General features: G+C 36.4%; 9 protein-coding genes across 9 annotated transcripts in view; 7 read left to right on the top strand and 2 right to left on the bottom strand.

Annotated features, from left to right (window-relative positions):
- The first annotated feature begins 910 nt into the window (after positions 1–910).
- Positions 911–1,222, top strand: LOC134720533 (histone H4). The gene has a single exon (XM_063582845.1). The coding sequence runs from the start codon at positions 911–913 to the stop codon at positions 1,220–1,222; it is 312 nt and encodes a 103-aa protein (XP_063438915.1).
- An 854-nt stretch (positions 1,223–2,076) lies between these two features.
- On the bottom strand, positions 2,077–2,472 carry LOC134722521 (histone H2B-like; the record flags this gene model as incomplete). The annotated part of the gene is made up of 1 exon (XM_063586142.1): positions 2,077–2,472. A coding segment is annotated over one exon (396 nt), but the record flags the coding sequence as incomplete, so codon positions are not given.
- Positions 2,473–2,727: 255 nt separating this feature from the next.
- Positions 2,728–3,105, top strand: LOC134723344 (histone H2A). Its single transcript, XM_063586962.1, has one exon. It carries the CDS (start codon positions 2,728–2,730, stop codon positions 3,103–3,105), a length of 378 nt encoding a protein of 125 aa, XP_063443032.1.
- A 1,286-nt stretch (positions 3,106–4,391) lies between these two features.
- On the top strand, positions 4,392–10,416 carry LOC134722520 (uncharacterized). The gene is made up of 4 exons (XM_063586141.1): positions 4,392–4,794; positions 6,533–6,832; positions 8,349–8,715; positions 9,981–10,416. Exons 1-4 carry the CDS (start codon positions 4,392–4,394, stop codon positions 10,414–10,416), a joined length of 1,506 nt encoding a protein of 501 aa, XP_063442211.1.
- LOC134723345 (histone H2A) lies at positions 8,342–8,719 on the top strand. Its single transcript, XM_063586963.1, has one exon. The coding sequence runs from the start codon at positions 8,342–8,344 to the stop codon at positions 8,717–8,719; it is 378 nt and encodes a 125-aa protein (XP_063443033.1).
- Positions 10,417–12,139: 1,723 nt separating the features above from the next.
- On the top strand, positions 12,140–12,451 carry LOC134720534 (histone H4). Its single transcript, XM_063582846.1, has one exon. It carries the CDS (start codon positions 12,140–12,142, stop codon positions 12,449–12,451), a length of 312 nt encoding a protein of 103 aa, XP_063438916.1.
- An 852-nt stretch (positions 12,452–13,303) lies between these two features.
- Positions 13,304–13,699, bottom strand: LOC134722519 (histone H2B-like; the record flags this gene model as incomplete). Its single annotated transcript, XM_063586140.1, has 1 exon — positions 13,304–13,699. A coding segment is annotated over one exon (396 nt), but the record flags the coding sequence as incomplete, so codon positions are not given.
- Positions 13,700–13,954: 255 nt separating this feature from the next.
- On the top strand, positions 13,955–14,332 carry LOC134723342 (histone H2A). The gene has a single exon (XM_063586961.1). It carries the CDS (start codon positions 13,955–13,957, stop codon positions 14,330–14,332), a length of 378 nt encoding a protein of 125 aa, XP_063443031.1.
- A 1,286-nt stretch (positions 14,333–15,618) lies between these two features.
- The window catches only part of LOC134722518 (uncharacterized), a 5,510-nt gene continuing 1,785 nt past the window's right edge, over positions 15,619–19,343 (top strand). The window contains exons 1-2 of the mRNA XM_063586139.1: positions 15,619–16,021; positions 17,760–18,045. Coding sequence (XP_063442209.1) covers positions 15,619–16,021; positions 17,760–18,045 — 689 coding nt within the window. The remainder of the gene's footprint in view (positions 16,022–17,759; positions 18,046–19,343) is intronic.

Raw genomic sequence — 19,343 nt, 5'->3', positions numbered from 1 at the left:
AAAGAAGTCTTCAGAATAGTAAGTACATGTGTGCGCATTAACATTTTTATTGGATTGGCTGATGAAATTGTCATCGTCATACTGTGGATAAATATAGAATGGCGTTTAAAAATAAAATTGAAAGGAAGATGCACACATAAGAAGTTTTACCCGCAGTCAGGGGCATCTCTTTTCTTCACTGTAATACCTAGAAAAAAAAATCTTTAATAGTAATAACAGTAACAGTTTTATTCATACATTCTCCCATTTATGATCTGAAGTACCTGCAGCAGATCGTTGATGGATGGCAAGCACAGCTTTGACAGATGATGTTGAGTTATGAAAGACAGGTAGAAAACTGCAAGCATGTAAAATCCTGTGATGTATCCAATTTCTGGATACATCAAATAGACAAATAGATAACCAGTATTCCTAGATATGTCTGTGAGGTTTATTTTTTCCCCAACTAAATTCCATTCCATTAAGTTGAAATGTGTATTGTCATTGAATGAAAATGTCTGTTCAGAGAAAGCAAATAATTATCTTTATAATTTTGACTGTCTAAAGTGATTTTCATTTATCATTTATTTATCATACTATTCTATCTTAAAATGAAAACTTTTCAACATTTTGGAACTTTTTTTGTCTCCTTCAGTCATTTTTATTCCGATTGAAATAATAGTTTTTTCTTAAAAATTTACTGTCTGATATGAATTATTATATTTTTCAGACCTAGAATGAAAAAGTGGATTGAAAGTGTACACAGTTTAAGGCAGTACAGAGTTACCTCCCGGAATAAAACAACGTAAGCCAATCAGACAACAGTTAACTGAAAATGTGTGATACTTCTTTTACGGCCGCGTTGGTGATATATAAAGAGTCGCTGTTAGACGGAAAGTATTATTTAACTAATCACCACAAATAGTTAAACATGTCAGGTAGAGGAAAAGGAGGTAAAGGTCTAGGAAAAGGAGGCGCCAAGCGTCACAGGAAGGTGTTGCGTGATAACATCCAAGGTATCACCAAGCCAGCCATCCGTCGTTTAGCAAGAAGAGGTGGAGTAAAACGTATATCTGGACTCATCTATGAGGAAACCCGTGGTGTCCTTAAAGTTTTCTTGGAAAATGTCATCCGTGATGCTGTCACATACACAGAGCACGCCAAGAGGAAGACTGTCACTGCCATGGATGTTGTCTACGCTTTGAAACGTCAAGGACGTACCTTGTACGGATTCGGAGGTTAAACAGCCACCCAGCTAATATCAACAACGGCCCTTTTCAGGGCCACCAACATTTTTCAAAAAGAATCTTAGATTTGTTGTACATCGTTTTAAACAAAATCTTGAAATCAAAGCTTGCTCCCACTTCTATTCTTTTCTCTAATGTTCATGAATTTTTCAACCGTTTTTCTTGTTTTCCCTGATCCTGATCCGCAACTATTTTCTCTCTCTCGTTATATACCCCCCCCCCCCCCCTTTTTTTTTTTAAATATCTGGCTTTCTTTTTAATTAACTTCCTTACTCTTACTCTTGTATTTATTTGAGAATTTATATTTCTGAAGGTTTATGAATACGTTCAAAGATCAAGTCCGTGCATTTGCCTACATGAAGAGAGAAAATTTCAAAACAAAATGCACGGACTTTTACACACAAAATCTGTAGATTCTGTTATATTCAATTATAGAGGTTTTTTTTGCGTGGTTTAAGATTAGGTAATGTTCTTGTTTCCGTGTAAAATAATTCTCGCAATATTTTTTTTCTCTCGAAAAGCAAAAGAAATCGTAAATTTATCAACTCTATTAATTGGAATGAAAGCACTGTTTTGTTCTTCATGATTTATGTATTTACGCTTTGTAGTTTTGACAGACAAATTAAATGCTACAGAATGAGTGAAATACACGTATATTTGTTATACAGATAGAAAGAAGAGAAAAGTAACCATATACTATTGAAATAGTTTGAAAGTGGTTATAGCTGGGGTTGGGATTTATAGCTTTGTTTAGAAGTTTGACATTGATGTACAACAAATGTAAATTCTTTTTGAAAAATGTTGGTGGCCCTGAAAAGGGCCGTTTGTGAAGTTATAAACTTCAGACTGTTTACTTGCTGCTGGTGTATTTAGTGACGGCTTTGGTACCTTCACTGACAGCGTGCTTGGCCAATTCTCCGGGTAAGAGAAGACGGACAGCGGTCTGGATCTCCCGGGATGTGATGGTAGATCTTTTGTTGTAGTGTGCCAATCGGGAAGCCTCTGCTGCGATTCTCTCGAAGATATCGTTGACGAAGCTGTTCATGATGGACATTGCCTTTGAGGACACTCCGGTGTCGGGGTGAACTTGTCTCAAGACTTTGTAGATGTAGATAGCATAGGATTCACGTCTCTTCCTCCTCCTTTTCTTATCACCGCCGGGTCTGGCAGTCTTTGCCTTGGTGACGGCCTTCTTGGCTCCTTTAGTTCCTACTTTGGGTGGCATGTTACTGGTTTGATAATCAAATAAGTAATGGTGAAAAATTATTTTCAATTTGTTTATATACTGGGCAAAACGGATTGAAAGATTTTATTAAACGCGAACCTCGGAGAGAGCACCCATAACATGTTGAATGTTCGGTAGCCTAACTGCTCGCAGAGAGCTTCGTTCTGATTGGTGTATAATAAAAACATCGTTCAATCCGTTTAGTGGGTATATAAGCTAAATTTTGAAGAAAAATTGTATCACTTTACTCAGTGTCGATCAACCAAATAGTACAAAATGTCAGGACGAGGAAAAGGAGGAAAAGCAAAAGCAAAGGCAAAGTCTAGGTCATCCCGTGCCGGACTTCAGTTCCCAGTCGGTCGTATCCACAGACTTTTGAGGAAAGGAAACTATGCCGAGAGAGTTGGTGCCGGTGCACCAGTGTACCTCGCAGCTGTCTTAGAATACTTAGCAGCTGAAGTATTGGAGTTGGCAGGAAACGCCGCTCGTGACAACAAGAAGAGCAGAATCATTCCCCGTCATCTCCAGTTGGCCATCAGAAACGACGAAGAGTTGAACAAACTCTTGTCTGGTGTCACCATTGCCCAGGGAGGTGTTTTACCAAACATCCAGGCTGTACTTCTGCCAAAGAAGACCCAGAAAGCTGCCAAGTAAAAAGTGGATATATCGGATTACTCACTTAACAACGGCCCTTTTCAGGGCCACCAATATTTTTCAAAAAGAGTCTAAAATTGTTGTACATCTTAGTAATACTTTATTCCCCATACATAATTGAAAAAAATATATTCTACTACATAACAAATAAAAAATGTCTAAAATATAAATGTCCCTTCTTCCGTGATTCTTCTTTTCTTCTCTCTCTAACGCATCCCATTTAAGTACAGTTCTTATAGCATAACACTAAGTCTAGTAACTTTTTCAGTCTTCTTCATCAGAACATTTATTGTCGTACTTTCTGACTCTTTGAACCCACAAGTAGCTCAGTTAAATCATATAATGTTTGTCGGGGGGAAAAAAAACCACTGATAGTATTTATATTTAATACTAGTCTGCTCTCTTCTTTCTCTCTCTTGGTTATTGATGCGAGCATGCTTAGATTCATCTGAGAAGGTGTGTGGTTTTTTTTTATTATTATAATTATTTATAGTTTTTGTTAACATTATCTCTTTCGTCAACACTTTTATATATGATATGTACTTTCCATTCTTTTCCTTTTTCCATTTTTTTCAGCATCTCTCTCTCTGTCTTTCTGTCTTTATTTAGTTATTGTTTGTGTATTAAAGATGTGGAATTGATGTAAGCACACCGACAATCAGACAATGTGACAAATGTGCCCAGCCCAAATGAAAATCATACCACATCTTCTTTTTTTATATTAAATATACATAAATATGACATAATACAACAATAAAGAAACTCAGCCGATCCGCACAATGTCATGTCGGGAATGTGTAATTCCATTTGTTTCTGTTTTTTTATTTTTATTTCGCTTTGTTTGTGTTATAACTGCATTTTATTTTTATTTTTTCCTGTTTTTATTTTTCGTTCCTTTCCTTAATGTTTCTGCATGTATTTTGACCTTTTTTCATTATTATTATTTTTCTTCTTCAGATTTATCATATTGAAACCGTGACACTAATTTACTATTGTTGAGCTATGAGGGATGATCAGAAACTGTAATTATGAATGAAAAAAGGGGGCATTTTTACTGTCAGCTTGGGTTGAGCAGTTTTTCAGTAAAAAATGGATTGAAAACTGTCAAAGTCCCTTACAAATCAGTCCAATCAGATTTAAGATATGCGGACCAATCAACGCCAGCTTTATGTAAGTGGTGATCCAATCGTCACCGTGATTTCAATCCTCCCGGCAAGCACAAAAACACATTCACCGAAATTTTCAAGTATTCTTTCTGTAGCAAATCGTCCACAGAGCTAATAATCATGGCACGAACAAAGCAAACTGCACGTAAATCCACCGGAGGTAAAGCTCCAAGAAAACAACTTGCCACCAAGGCCGCCCGTAAGAGCGCACCTGCAACCGGTGGAGTCAAGAAACCACATAGATACAGGCCAGGAACAGTCGCTCTCCGAGAAATCAGGAGATACCAGAAGAGCACAGAGCTCCTCATCAGGAAACTCCCCTTCCAGAGATTAGTCCGTGAAATCGCCCAGGACTTCAAAACTGATCTCCGATTCCAGAGTTCAGCCGTCATGGCCCTACAGGAAGCCAGCGAAGCCTACTTGGTCGGTCTCTTCGAGGATACCAACTTGTGCGCAATCCACGCCAAGAGAGTAACCATCATGCCAAAGGATATCCAATTGGCCCGAAGAATCCGTGGAGAACGTGCTTAAGAAGTGTGATTTTTTCACCAAAACATAACGGCCCTTTTCAGGGCCACCAATATTTTTCAAAAAGAATCTATAAATTGTTGTACATGAAAATTAGAAACATAGCCGAACCCCTCTTTTCCCCATCTCTCTCTCTCTCTTTTATTTCTTCTTGTTGAATCCATCTATATGCAAAGCAATACATAGACAAAAAATAAATTTTATGATATATATATACACACAAGTCTCATCACAAAAAAAAGGGGGGTGTTTGTTTATCATGGTACATGTATGTCCTTGTGTGTAGAATATTAAATAGTACATTATATAAAAAAAGATCAACATATAAATGTTTCTATCTGTACTTCTGTTCTTTTCTTTTCTTCGCTTGTTTTGTCTTGTCTTCTTTTGATGTATTATTTACACCAGTAGTCTAGACCAAAGAAAGAGAACCACCAACTGGCCAAAATATAACCTTTTTTTTTAAGTTAGAGTTTAAATATCTTGTATAATTCATTAATTTGAATATTTCTTTTAGAAAAGCTGATATTACAGGGTACTTTTATCAAAAATTTAGAGCTCTTTTTCAGTCAGAATTGTAAAGAATTTTTTTATCATGTATGTAGTAATATATTTTGTCCACTTTAGAGTCTTGTCTTGCTGCTAGTTAACAAAATCATGAAATTTCTATTTAAATTAATATAATTTCGGTACGGGTCCAAGTAGTCCCCACAAAATTTCAATGTAGGAAGTCCATGTAAGCATATATCTTGCACTTATAAGCTTTTTTATATGATAAAAAGTGGTTTTCAGACTTATTATAAACTTTTCTGGCTAAAAGAAGTCTTCAGAATAGTAAGTACATGTGTGCGCATTAACATTTTTATTGGATTGGCTGATGAAATTGTCATCGTCATACTGTGGATAAATATAGAATGGCGTTTAAAAATAAAATTGAAAGGAAGATGCACACATAAGAAGTTTTACCCGCAGTCAGGGGCATCTCTTTTCTTCACTGTAATACCTAGAAAAAAAAATCTTTAATAGTAATAACAGTAACAGTTTTATTCATACATTCTCCCATTTATGATCTGAAGTACCTGCAGCAGATCGTTGATGGATGGCAAGCACAGCTTTGACAGATGATGTTGAGTTATGAAAGACAGGTAGAAAACTGCAAGCATGTAAAATCCTGTGATGTATCCAATTTCTGGATACATCAAATAGACAAATAGATAACCAGTATTCCTAGATATGTCTGTGAGGTTTATTTTTTCCCCAACTAAATTCCATTCCATTAAGTTGAAATGTGTATTGTCATTGAATGAAAATGTCTGTTCAGAGAAAGCAAATAATTATCTTTATAATTTTGACTGTCTAAAGTGATTTTCATTTATCATTTATTTATCATACTATTCTATCTTAAAATGAAAACTTTTCAACATTTTGGAACTTTTTTTGTCTCCTTCAGTCATTTTTATTCCGATTGAAATAATAGTTTTTTCTTAAAAATTTACTGTCTGATATGAATTATTATATTTTTCAGACCTAGAATGAAAAAGTGGATTGAAAGTGTACACAGTTTAAGGCAGTACAGAGTTACCTCCCGGAATAAAACAACGTAAGCCAATCAGACAACAGTTAACTGAAAATGTGTGATACTTCTTTTACGGCCGCGTTGGTGATATATAAAGAGTCGCTGTTAGACGGAAAGTATTATTTAACTAATCACCACAAATAGTTAAACATGTCAGGTAGAGGAAAAGGAGGTAAAGGTCTAGGAAAAGGAGGCGCCAAGCGTCACAGGAAGGTGTTGCGTGATAACATCCAAGGTATCACCAAGCCAGCCATCCGTCGTTTAGCAAGAAGAGGTGGAGTAAAACGTATATCTGGACTCATCTATGAGGAAACCCGTGGTGTCCTTAAAGTTTTCTTGGAAAATGTCATCCGTGATGCTGTCACATACACAGAGCACGCCAAGAGGAAGACTGTCACTGCCATGGATGTTGTCTACGCTTTGAAACGTCAAGGACGTACCTTGTACGGATTCGGAGGTTAAACAGCCACCCAGCTAATATCAACAACGGCCCTTTTCAGGGCCACCAACATTTTTCAAAAAGAATCTTAGATTTGTTGTACATCGTTTTAAACAAAATCTTGAAATCAAAGCTTGCTCCCACTTCTATTCTTTTCTCTAATGTTCATGAATTTTTCAACCGTTTTTCTTGTTTTCTCCTGATCCTGATCCGCAACTATTTTCTCTCTCTCGTTATACCCCCCCCCCCCCCCTTTTTTTTTTTAAATATCTGGCTTTCTTTTTAATTAACTTCCTTACTCTTACTCTTGTATTTATTTGAGAATTTATATTTCTGAAGGTTTATGAATACGTTCAAAGATCAAGTCCGTGCATTTGCCTACATGAAGAGAGAAAATTTCAAAACAAAATGCACGGACTTTTACACACAAAATCTGTAGATTCTGTTATATTCAATTATAGAGGTTTTTTTTGCGTGGTTTAAGATTAGGTAATGTTCTTGTTTCCGTGTAAAATAATTCTCGCAATATTTTTTTTCTCTCGAAAAGCAAAAGAAATCGTAAATTTATCAACTCTATTAATTGGAATGAAAGCACTGTTTTGTTCTTCATGATTTATGTATTTACGCTTTGTAGTTTTGACAGACAAATTAAATGCTACAGAATGAGTGAAATACACGTATATTTGTTATACAGATAGAAAGAAGAGAAAAGTAACCATATACTATTGAAATAGTTTGAAAGTGGTTATAGCTGGGGTTGGGATTTATAGCTTTGTTTAGAAGTTTGACATTGATGTACAACAAATGTAAATTCTTTTTGAAAAATGTTGGTGGCCCTGAAAAGGGCCGTTTGTGAAGTTATAAACTTCAGACTGTTTACTTGCTGCTGGTGTATTTAGTGACGGCTTTGGTACCTTCACTGACAGCGTGCTTGGCCAATTCTCCGGGTAAGAGAAGACGGACAGCGGTCTGGATCTCCCGGGATGTGATGGTAGATCTTTTGTTGTAGTGTGCCAATCGGGAAGCCTCTGCTGCGATTCTCTCGAAGATATCGTTGACGAAGCTGTTCATGATGGACATTGCCTTTGAGGACACTCCGGTGTCGGGGTGAACTTGTCTCAAGACTTTGTAGATGTAGATAGCATAGGATTCACGTCTCTTCCTCCTCCTTTTCTTATCACCGCCGGGTCTGGCAGTCTTTGCCTTGGTGACGGCCTTCTTGGCTCCTTTAGTTCCTACTTTGGGTGGCATGTTACTGGTTTGATAATCAAATAAGTAATGGTGAAAAATTATTTTCAATTTGTTTATATACTGGGCAAAACGGATTGAAAGATTTTATTAAACGCGAACCTCGGAGAGAGCACCCATAACATGTTGAATGTTCGGTAGCCTAACTGCTCGCAGAGAGCTTCGTTCTGATTGGTGTATAATAAAAACATCGTTCAATCCGTTTAGTGGGTATATAAGCTAAATTTTGAAGAAAAATTGTATCACTTTACTCAGTGTCGATCAACCAAATAGTACAAAATGTCAGGACGAGGAAAAGGAGGAAAAGCAAAAGCAAAGGCAAAGTCTAGGTCATCCCGTGCCGGACTTCAGTTCCCAGTCGGTCGTATCCACAGACTTTTGAGGAAAGGAAACTATGCCGAGAGAGTTGGTGCCGGTGCACCAGTGTACCTCGCAGCTGTCTTAGAATACTTAGCAGCTGAAGTATTGGAGTTGGCAGGAAACGCCGCTCGTGACAACAAGAAGAGCAGAATCATTCCCCGTCATCTCCAGTTGGCCATCAGAAACGACGAAGAGTTGAACAAACTCTTGTCTGGTGTCACCATTGCCCAGGGAGGTGTTTTACCAAACATCCAGGCTGTACTTCTGCCAAAGAAGACCCAGAAAGCTGCCAAGTAAAAAGTGGATATATCGGATTACTCACTTAACAACGGCCCTTTTCAGGGCCACCAATATTTTTCAAAAAGAGTCTAAAATTGTTGTACATCTTAGTAATACTTTATTCCCCATACATAATTGAAAAAAATATATTCTACTACATAACAAATAAAAAATGTCTAAAATATAAATGTCCCTTCTTCCGTGATTCTTCTTTTCTTCTCTCTCTAACGCATCCCATTTAAGTACAGTTCTTATAGCATAACACTAAGTCTAGTAACTTTTTCAGTCTTCTTCATCAGAACATTTATTGTCGTACTTTCTGACTCTTTGAACCCACAAGTAGCTCAGTTAAATCATATAATGTTTGTCGGGGGGAAAAAAAACCACTGATAGTATTTATATTTAATACTAGTCTGCTCTCTTCTTTCTCTCTCTTGGTTATTGATGCGAGCATGCTTAGATTCATCTGAGAAGGTGTGTGGTTTTTTTTTATTATTATAATTATTTATAGTTTTTGTTAACATTATCTCTTTCGTCAACACTTTTATATATGATATGTACTTTCCATTCTTTTCCTTTTTCCATTTTTTTCAGCATCTCTCTCTCTGTCTTTCTGTCTTTATTTAGTTATTGTTTGTGTATTAAAGATGTGGAATTGATGTAAGCACACCGACAATCAGACAATGTGACAAATGTGCCCAGCCCAAATGAAAATCATACCACATCTTCTTTTTTTATATTAAATATACATAAATATGACATAATACAACAATAAAGAAACTCAGCCGATCCGCACAATGTCATGTCGGGAATGTGTAATTCCATTTGTTTCTGTTTTTTTATTTTTATTTCGCTTTGTTTGTGTTATAACTGCATTTTATTTTTATTTTTTCCTGTTTTTATTTTTCGTTCCTTTCCTTAATGTTTCTGCATGTATTTTGACCTTTTTTCATTATTATTATTTTTCTTCTTCAGATTTATCATATTGAAACCGTGACACTAATTTACTATTGTTGAGCTATGAGGGATGATCAGAAACTGTAATTATGAATGAAAAAAGGGGGCATTTTTACTGTCAGCTTGGGTTGAGCAGTTTTTCAGTAAAAAATGGATTGAAAACTGTCAAAGTCCCTTACAAATCAGTCCAATCAGATTTAAGATATGCGGACCAATCAACGCCAGCTTTATGTAAGTGGTGATCCAATCGTCACCGTGATTTCAATCCTCCCGGCAAGCACAAAAACACATTCACCGAAATTTTCAAGTATTCTTTCTGTAGCAAATCGTCCACAGAGCTAATAATCATGGCACGAACAAAGCAAACTGCACGTAAATCCACCGGAGGTAAAGCTCCAAGAAAACAACTTGCCACCAAGGCCGCCCGTAAGAGCGCACCTGCAACCGGTGGAGTCAAGAAACCACATAGATACAGGCCAGGAACAGTCGCTCTCCGAGAAATCAGGAGATACCAGAAGAGCACAGAGCTCCTCATCAGGAAACTCCCCTTCCAGAGATTAGTCCGTGAAATCGCCCAGGACTTCAAAACTGATCTCCGATTCCAGAGTTCAGCCGTCATGGCCCTACAGGAAGCCAGCGAAGCCTACTTGGTCGGTCTCTTCGAGGATACCAACTTGTGCGCAATCCACGCCAAGAGAGTAACCATCATGCCAAAGGATATCCAATTGGCCCGAAGAATCCGTGGAGAACGTGCTTAAGAAGTGTGATTTTTTCACCAAAACATAACGGCCCTTTTCAGGGCCACCAATATTTTTCAAAAAGAATCTATAAATTGTTGTACATGAAAATTAGAAACATAGCCGAACCCCTCTTTTCCCCATCTCTCTCTCTCTCTTTTATTTCTTCTTGTTGAATCCATCTATATGCAAAGCAATACATAGACAAAAAATAAATTTTATGATATATATATACACACAAGTCTCATCACAAAAAAAAGGGGGGTGTTTGTTTATCATGGTACATGTATGTCCTTGTGTGTAGAATATTAAATAGTACATTATATAAAAAAAGATCAACATATAAATGTTTCTATCTGTACTTCTGTTCTTTTCTTTTCTTCGCTTGTTTTGTCTTGTCTTCTTTTGATGTATTATTTACACCAGTAGTCTAGACCAAAGAAAGAGAACCACCAACTGGCCAAAATATAACCTTTTTTTTTAAGTTAGAGTTTAAATATCTTGTATAATTCATTAATTTGAATATTTCTTTTAGAAAAGCTGATATTACAGGGTACTTTTATCAAAAATTTAGAGCTCTTTTTCAGTCAGAATTGTAAAGAATTTTTTTATCATGTATGTAGTAATATATTTTGTCCACTTTAGAGTCTTGTCTTGCTGCTAGTTAACAAAATCATGAAATTTCTATTTAAATTAATATAATTTCGGTACGGGTCCAAGTAGTCCCCACAAAATTTCAATGTAGGAAGTCCATGTAAGCATATATCTTGCACTTATAAGCTTTTTTATATGATAAAAAGTGGTTTTCAGACTTATTATAAACTTTTCTGGCTAAAAGAAGTCTTCAGAATAGTAAGTACATGTGTGCGCATTAACATTTTTATTGGATTGGCTGATGAAATTGTCATCGTCATACTGTGGATAAATATAGAATGGCGTTTAAAAATAAAATTGAAAGGAAGATGCACACATAAGAAGTTTTACCCGCAGTCAGGGGCATCTCTTTTCTTCACTGTAATACCTAGAAAAAAAAATCTTTAATAGTAATAACAGTAACAGTTTTATTCATACATTCTCCCATTTATGATCTGAAGTACCTGCAGCAGATCGTTGATGGATGGCAAGCACAGCTTTGACAGATGATGTTGAGTTATGAAAGACAGGTAGAAAACTGCAAGCATGTAAAATCCTGTGATGTATCCAATTTCTGGATACATCAAATAGACAAATAGATAACCAGTATTCCTAGATATGTCTGTGAGGTTTATTTTTTCCCCAACTAAATTCCATTCCATTAAGTTGAAATGTGTATTGTCATTGAATGAAAATGTCTGTTCAGAGAAAGCAAATAATTATCTTTATAATTTTGACTGTCTAAAGTGATTTTCATTTATCATTTATTTATCATACTATTCTATCTTAAAATGAAAACTTTTCAACATTTTGGAACTTTTTTTGTCTCCTTCAGTCATTTTTATTCCGATTGAAATAATAGTTTTTTCTTAAAAATTTACTGTCTGATATGAATTATTATATTTTTCAGACCTAGAATGAAAAAGTGGATTGAAAGTGTACACAGTTTAAGGCAGTACAGAGTTACCTCCCGGAATAAAACAACGTAAGCCAATCAGACAACAGTTAACTGAAAATGTGTGATACTTCTTTTACGGCCGCGTTGGTGATATATAAAGAGTCGCTGTTAGACGGAAAGTATTATTTAACTAATCACCACAAATAGTTAAACATGTCAGGTAGAGGAAAAGGAGGTAAAGGTCTAGGAAAAGGAGGCGCCAAGCGTCACAGGAAGGTGTTGCGTGATAACATCCAAGGTATCACCAAGCCAGCCATCCGTCGTTTAGCAAGAAGAGGTGGAGTAAAACGTATATCTGGACTCATCTATGAGGAAACCCGTGGTGTCCTTAAAGTTTTCTTGGAAAATGTCATCCGTGATGCTGTCACATACACAGAGCACGCCAAGAGGAAGACTGTCACTGCCATGGATGTTGTCTACGCTTTGAAACGTCAAGGACGTACCTTGTACGGATTCGGAGGTTAAACAGCCACCCAGCTAATATCAACAACGGCCCTTTTCAGGGCCACCAACATTTTTCAAAAAGAATCTTAGATTTGTTGTACATCGTTTTAAACAAAATCTTGAAATCAAAGCTTGCTCCCACTTCTATTCTTTTCTCTAATGTTCATGAATTTTTCAACCGTTTTTCTTGTTTTCCCTGATCCTGATCCGCAACTATTTTCTCTCTCTCGTTATACCCCCCCCCCCCCCCTTTTTTTTTTTAAATATCTGGCTTTCTTTTTAATTAACTTCCTTACTCTTACTCTTGTATTTATTTGAGAATTTATATTTCTGAAGGTTTATGAATACGTTCAAAGATCAAGTCCGTGCATTTGCCTACATGAAGAGAGAAAATTTCAAAACAAAATGCACGGACTTTTACACACAAAATCTGTAGATTCTGTTATATTCAATTATAGAGGTTTTTTTTGCGTGGTTTAAGATTAGGTAATGTTCTTGTTTCCGTGTAAAATAATTCTCGCAATATTTTTTTTCTCTCGAAAAGCAAAAGAAATCGTAAATTTATCAACTCTATTAATTGGAATGAAAGCACTGTTTTGTTCTTCATGATTTATGTATTTACGCTTTGTAGTTTTGACAGACAAATTAAATGCTACAGAATGAGTGAAATACACGTATATTTGTTATACAGATAGAAAGAAGAGAAAAGTAACCATATACTATTGAAATAGTTTGAAAGTGGTTATAGCTGGGGTTGGGATTTATAGCTTTGTTTAGAAGTTTGACATTGATGTACAACAAATGTAAATTCTTTTTGAAAAATGTTGGTGGCCCTGAAAAGGGCCGTTTGTGAAGTTATAAACTTCAGACTGTTTACTTGCTGCTGGTGTATTTAGTGACGGCTTTGGTACCTTCACTGACAGCGTGCTTGGCCAATTCTCCGGGTAAGAGAAGACGGACAGCGGTCTGGATCTCCCGGGATGTGATGGTAGATCTTTTGTTGTAGTGTGCCAATCGGGAAGCCTCTGCTGCGATTCTCTCGAAGATATCGTTGACGAAGCTGTTCATGATGGACATTGCCTTTGAGGACACTCCGGTGTCGGGGTGAACTTGTCTCAAGACTTTGTAGATGTAGATAGCATAGGATTCACGTCTCTTCCTCCTCCTTTTCTTATCACCGCCGGGTCTGGCAGTCTTTGCCTTGGTGACGGCCTTCTTGGCTCCTTTAGTTCCTACTTTGGGTGGCATGTTACTGGTTTGATAATCAAATAAGTAATGGTGAAAAATTATTTTCAATTTGTTTATATACTGGGCAAAACGGATTGAAAGATTTTATTAAACGCGAACCTCGGAGAGAGCACCCATAACATGTTGAATGTTCGGTAGCCTAACTGCTCGCAGAGAGCTTCGTTCTGATTGGTGTATAATAAAAACATCGTTCAATCCGTTTAGTGGGTATATAAGCTAAATTTTGAAGAAAAATTGTATCACTTTACTCAGTGTCGATCAACCAAATAGTACAAAATGTCAGGACGAGGAAAAGGAGGAAAAGCAAAAGCAAAGGCAAAGTCTAGGTCATCCCGTGCCGGACTTCAGTTCCCAGTCGGTCGTATCCACAGACTTTTGAGGAAAGGAAACTATGCCGAGAGAGTTGGTGCCGGTGCACCAGTGTACCTCGCAGCTGTCTTAGAATACTTAGCAGCTGAAGTATTGGAGTTGGCAGGAAACGCCGCTCGTGACAACAAGAAGAGCAGAATCATTCCCCGTCATCTCCAGTTGGCCATCAGAAACGACGAAGAGTTGAACAAACTCTTGTCTGGTGTCACCATTGCCCAGGGAGGTGTTTTACCAAACATCCAGGCTGTACTTCTGCCAAAGAAGACCCAGAAAGCTGCCAAGTAAAAAGTGGATATATCGGATTACTCACTTAACAACGGCCCTTTTCAGGGCCACCAATATTTTTCAAAAAGAGTCTAAAATTGTTGTACATCTTAGTAATACTTTATTCCCCATACATAATTGAAAAAAATATATTCTACTACATAACAAATAAAAAATGTCTAAAATATAAATGTCCCTTCTTCCGTGATTCTTCTTTTCTTCTCTCTCTAACGCATCCCATTTAAGTACAGTTCTTATAGCATAACACTAAGTCTAGTAACTTTTTCAGTCTTCTTCATCAGAACATTTATTGTCGTACTTTCTGACTCTTTGAACCCACAAGTAGCTCAGTTAAATCATATAATGTTTGTCGGGGGGAAAAAAAACCACTGATAGTATTTATATTTAATACTAGTCTGCTCTCTTCTTTCTCTCTCTTGGTTATTGATGCGAGCATGCTTAGATTCATCTGAGAAGGTGTGTGGTTTTTTTTTATTATTATAATTATTTATAGTTTTTGTTAACATTATCTCTTTCGTCAACACTTTTATATATGATATGTACTTTCCATTCTTTTCCTTTTTCCATTTTTTTCAGCATCTCTCTCTCTGTCTTTCTGTCTTTATTTAGTTATTGTTTGTGTATTAAAGATGTGGAATTGATGTAAGCACACCGACAATCAGACAATGTGACAAATGTGCCCAGCCCAAATGAAAATCATACCACATCTTCTTTTTTTATATTAAATATACATAAATATGACATAATACAACAATAAAGAAACTCAGCCGATCCGCACAATGTCATGTCGGGAATGTGTAATTCCATTTGTTTCTGTTTTTTTATTTTTATTTCGCTTTGTTTGTGTTATAACTGCATTTTATTTTTATTTTTTCCTGTTTTTATTTTTCGTTCCTTTCCTTAATGTTTCTGCATGTATTTTGACCTTTTTTCATTATTATTATTTTTCTTCTTCAGATTTATCATATTGAAACCGTGACACTAATTTACTATTGTTGAGCTATGAGGGATGATCAGAAACTGTAATTATGAATGAAAAAAGGGGGCATTTTTACTGTCAGCTTGGGTTGAGCAGTTTTTCAGTAAAAAATGGATTGAAAACTGTCAAAGTCCCTTACAAATCAGTCCAATCAGATTTAAGATATGCGGACCAATCAACGCCAGCTTTATGTAAGTGGTGATCCAATCGTCACCGTGATTTCAATCCTCCCGGCAAGCACAAAAACACATTCACCGAAATTTTCAAGTATTCTTTCTGTAGCAAATCGTCCACAGAGCTAATAATCATGGCACGAACAAAGCAAACTGCACGTAAATCCACCGGAGGTAAAGCTCCAAGAAAACAACTTGCCACCAAGGCCGCCCGTAAGAGCGCACCTGCAACCGGTGGAGTCAAGAAACCACATAGATACAGGCCAGGAACAGTCGCTCTCCGAGAAATCAGGAGATACCAGAAGAGCACAGAGCTCCTCATCAGGAAACTCCCCTTCCAGAGATTAGTCCGTGAAATCGCCCAGGACTTCAAAACTGATCTCCGATTCCAGAGTTCAGCCGTCATGGCCCTACAGGAAGCCAGCGAAGCCTACTTGGTCGGTCTCTTCGAGGATACCAACTTGTGCGCAATCCACGCCAAGAGAGTAACCATCATGCCAAAGGATATCCAATTGGCCCGAAGAATCCGTGGAGAACGTGCTTAAGAAGTGTGATTTTTTCACCAAAACATAACGGCCCTTTTCAGGGCCACCAATATTTTTCAAAAAGAATCTATAAATTGTTGTACATGAAAATTAGAAACATAGCCGAACCCCTCTTTTCCCCATCTCTCTCTCTCTCTTTTATTTCTTCTTGTTGAATCCATCTATATGCAAAGCAATACATAGACAAAAAATAAATTTTATGATATATATATACACACAAGTCTCATCACAAAAAAAAGGGGGGTGTTTGTTTATCATGGTACATGTATGTCCTTGTGTGTAGAATATTAAATAGTACATTATATAAAAAAAGATCAACATATAAATGTTTCTATCTGTACTTCTGTTCTTTTCTTTTCTTCGCTTGTTTTGTCTTGTCTTCTTTTGATGTATTATTTACACCAGTAGTCTAGACCAAAGAAAGAGAACCACCAACTGGCCAAAATATAACCTTTTTTTTTAAGTTAGAGTTTAAATATCTTGTATAATTCATTAATTTGAATATTTCTTTTAGAAAAGCTGATATTACAGGGTACTTTTATCAAAAATTTAGAGCTCTTTTTCAGTCAGAATTGTAAAGAATTTTTTTATCATGTATGTAGTAATATATTTTGTCCACTTTAGAGTCTTGTCTTGCTGCTAGTTAACAAAATCATGAAATTTCTATTTAAATTAATATAATTTCGGTACGGGTCCAAGTAGTCCCCACAAAATTTCAATGTAGGAAGTCCATGTAAGCATATATCTTGCACTTATAAGCTTTTTTATATGATAAAAAGTGGTTTTCAGACTTATTATAAACTTTTCTGGCTAAAAGAAGTCTTCAGAATAGTAAGTACATGTGTGCGCATTAACATTTTTATTGGATTGGCTGATGAAATTGTCATCGTCATACTGTGGATAAATATAGAATGGCGTTTAAAAATAAAATTGAAAGGAAGATGCACACATAAGAAGTTTTACCCGCAGTCAGGGGCATCTCTTTTCTTCACTGTAATACCTAGAAAAAAAAATCTTTAATAGTAATAACAGTAACAGTTTTATTCATACATTCTCCCATTTATGATCTGAAGTACCTGCAGCAGATCGTTGATGGATGGCAAGCACAGCTTTGACAGATGATGTTGAGTTATGAAAGACAGGTAGAAAACTGCAAGCATGTAAAATCCTGTGATGTATCCAATTTCTGGATACATCAAATAGACAAATAGATAACCAGTATTCCTAGATATGTCTGTGAGGTTTATTTTTTCCCCAACTAAATTCCATTCCATTAAGTTGAAATGTGTATTGTCATTGAATGAAAATGTCTGTTCAGAGAAAGCAAATAATTATCTTTATAATTTTGACTGTCTAAAGTGATTTTCATTTATCATTTATTTATCATACTATTCTATCTTAAAATGAAAACTTTTCAACATTTTGGAACTTTTTTTGTCTCCTTCAGTCATTTTTATTCCGATTGAAATAATAGTTTTTTCTTAAAAATTTACTGTCTGATATGAATTATTATATTTTTCAGACCTAGAATGAAAAAGTGGATTGAAAGTGTACACAGTTTAAGGCAGTACAGAGTTACCTCCCGGAATAAAACAACGTAAGCCAATCAGACAACAGTTAACTGAAAATGTGTGATACTTCTTTTACGGCCGCGTTGGTGATATATAAAGAGTCGCTGTTAGACGGAAAGTATTATTTAACTAATCACCACAAATAGTTAAACATGTCAGGTAGAGGAAAAGGAGGTAAAGGTCTAGGAAAAGGAGGCGCCAAGCGTCACAGGAAGGTGTTGCGTGATAACATCCAAGGTATCACCAAGCCAGCCATCCGTCGTTTAGCAAGAAGAGGTGGAGTAAAACGTATATCTGGACTCATCTATGAGGAAACCCGTGGTGTCCTTAAAGTTTTCTTGGAAAATGTCATCCGTGATGCTGTCACATACACAGAGCACGCCAAGAGGAAGACTGTCACTGCCATGGATGTTGTCTACGCTTTGAAACGTCAAGGACGTACCTTGTACGGATTCGGAGGTTAAACAGCCACCCAGCTAATATCAACAACGGCCCTTTTCAGGGCCACCAACATTTTTCAAAAAGAATCTTAGATTTGTTGTACATCGTTTTAAACAAAATCTTGAAATCAAAGCTTGCTCCCACTTCTATTCTTTTCTCTAATGTTCATGAATTTTTCAACCGTTTTTCTTGTTTTCCCTGATCCTGATCCGCAACTATTTTCTCTCTCTCGTTATACCCCCCCCCCCCCCCCTTTTTTTTTTTAAATATCTGGCTTTCTTTTTAATTAACTTCCTTACTCTTACTCTTGTATTTATTTGAGAATTTATATTTCTGAAGGTTTATGAATACGTTCAAAGATCAAGTCCGTGCATTTGCCTACATGAAGAGAGAAAATTTCAAAACAAAATGCACGGACTTTTACACACAAAATCTGTAGATTCTGTTATATTCAATTATAGAGGTTTTTTTTGCGTGGTTTAAGATTAGGTAATGTTCTTGTTTCCGTGTAAAATAATTCTCGCAATATTTTTTTTCTCTCGAAAAGCAAAAGAAATCGTAAATTTATCAACTCTATTAATTGGAATGAAAGCACTGTTTTGTTCTTCATGATTTATGTATTTACGCTTTGTAGTTTTGACAGACAAATTAAATGCTACAGAATGAGTGAAATACACGTATATTTGTTATACAGATAGAAAGAAGAGAAAAGTAACCATATACTATTGAAATAGTTTGAAAGTGGTTATAGCTGGGGTTGGGATTTATAGCTTTGTTTAGAAGTTTGACATTGATGTACAACAAATGTAAATTCTTTTTGAAAAATGTTGGTGGCCCTGAAAAGGGCCGTTTGTGAAGTTATAAACTTCAGACTGTTTACTTGCTGCTGGTGTATTTAGTGACGGCTTTGGTACCTTCACTGACAGCGTGCTTGGCCAATTCTCCGGGTAAGAGAAGACGGACAGCGGTCTGGATCTCCCGGGATGTGATGGTAGATCTTTTGTTGTAGTGTGCCAATCGGGAAGCCTCTGCTGCGATTCTCTCGAAGATATCGTTGACGAAGCTGTTCATGATGGACATTGCCTTTGAGGACACTCCGGTGTCGGGGTGAACTTGTCTCAAGACTTTGTAGATGTAGATAGCATAGGATTCACGTCTCTTCCTCCTCCTTTTCTTATCACCGCCGGGTCTGGCAGTCTTTGCCTTGGTGACGGCCTTCTTGGCTCCTTTAGTTCCTACTTTGGGTGGCATGTTACTGGTTTGATAATCAAATAAGTAATGGTGAAAAATTATTTTCAATTT

Source organism: Mytilus trossulus, chromosome 6, assembly GCF_036588685.1.
Source record: "Mytilus trossulus isolate FHL-02 chromosome 6, PNRI_Mtr1.1.1.hap1, whole genome shotgun sequence".
NCBI classification, from domain to species: Eukaryota; Metazoa; Mollusca; class Bivalvia; order Mytilida; family Mytilidae; genus Mytilus; species Mytilus trossulus.
The sequence above is the reverse complement of the archived record's forward strand: the minus strand, read 5'-3'. Positions and strand labels throughout refer to the sequence as shown.

Bases quoted from the DNA above. Each gene is read 5' to 3' on its own strand.
- LOC134723342 (XM_063586961.1), top strand. From the start codon at position 13,955: ATGTCAGGACGAGGAAAAGGAGGAAAAGCAAAAGCAAAGGCAAAGTCT.
- LOC134723345 (XM_063586963.1), top strand. From the start codon at position 8,342: ATGTCAGGACGAGGAAAAGGAGGAAAAGCAAAAGCAAAGGCAAAGTCT.
- LOC134723344 (XM_063586962.1), top strand. From the start codon at position 2,728: ATGTCAGGACGAGGAAAAGGAGGAAAAGCAAAAGCAAAGGCAAAGTCT.
- LOC134722520 (XM_063586141.1), top strand. From the start codon at position 4,392: ATGGCACGAACAAAGCAAACTGCACGTAAATCCACCGGAGGTAAAGCT. The intron at 6,833-8,348 runs GTTAAACAGCCA...ACAAAATGTCAG, and splicing joins TACCTTGTACGGATTCGGAG to GACGAGGAAAAGGAGGAAAA. The intron at 8,716-9,980 runs GTAAAAAGTGGA...TTCTTTCTGTAG, and splicing joins AAGACCCAGAAAGCTGCCAA to CAAATCGTCCACAGAGCTAA.
- LOC134720534 (XM_063582846.1), top strand. From the start codon at position 12,140: ATGTCAGGTAGAGGAAAAGGAGGTAAAGGTCTAGGAAAAGGAGGCGCC.
- LOC134720533 (XM_063582845.1), top strand. From the start codon at position 911: ATGTCAGGTAGAGGAAAAGGAGGTAAAGGTCTAGGAAAAGGAGGCGCC.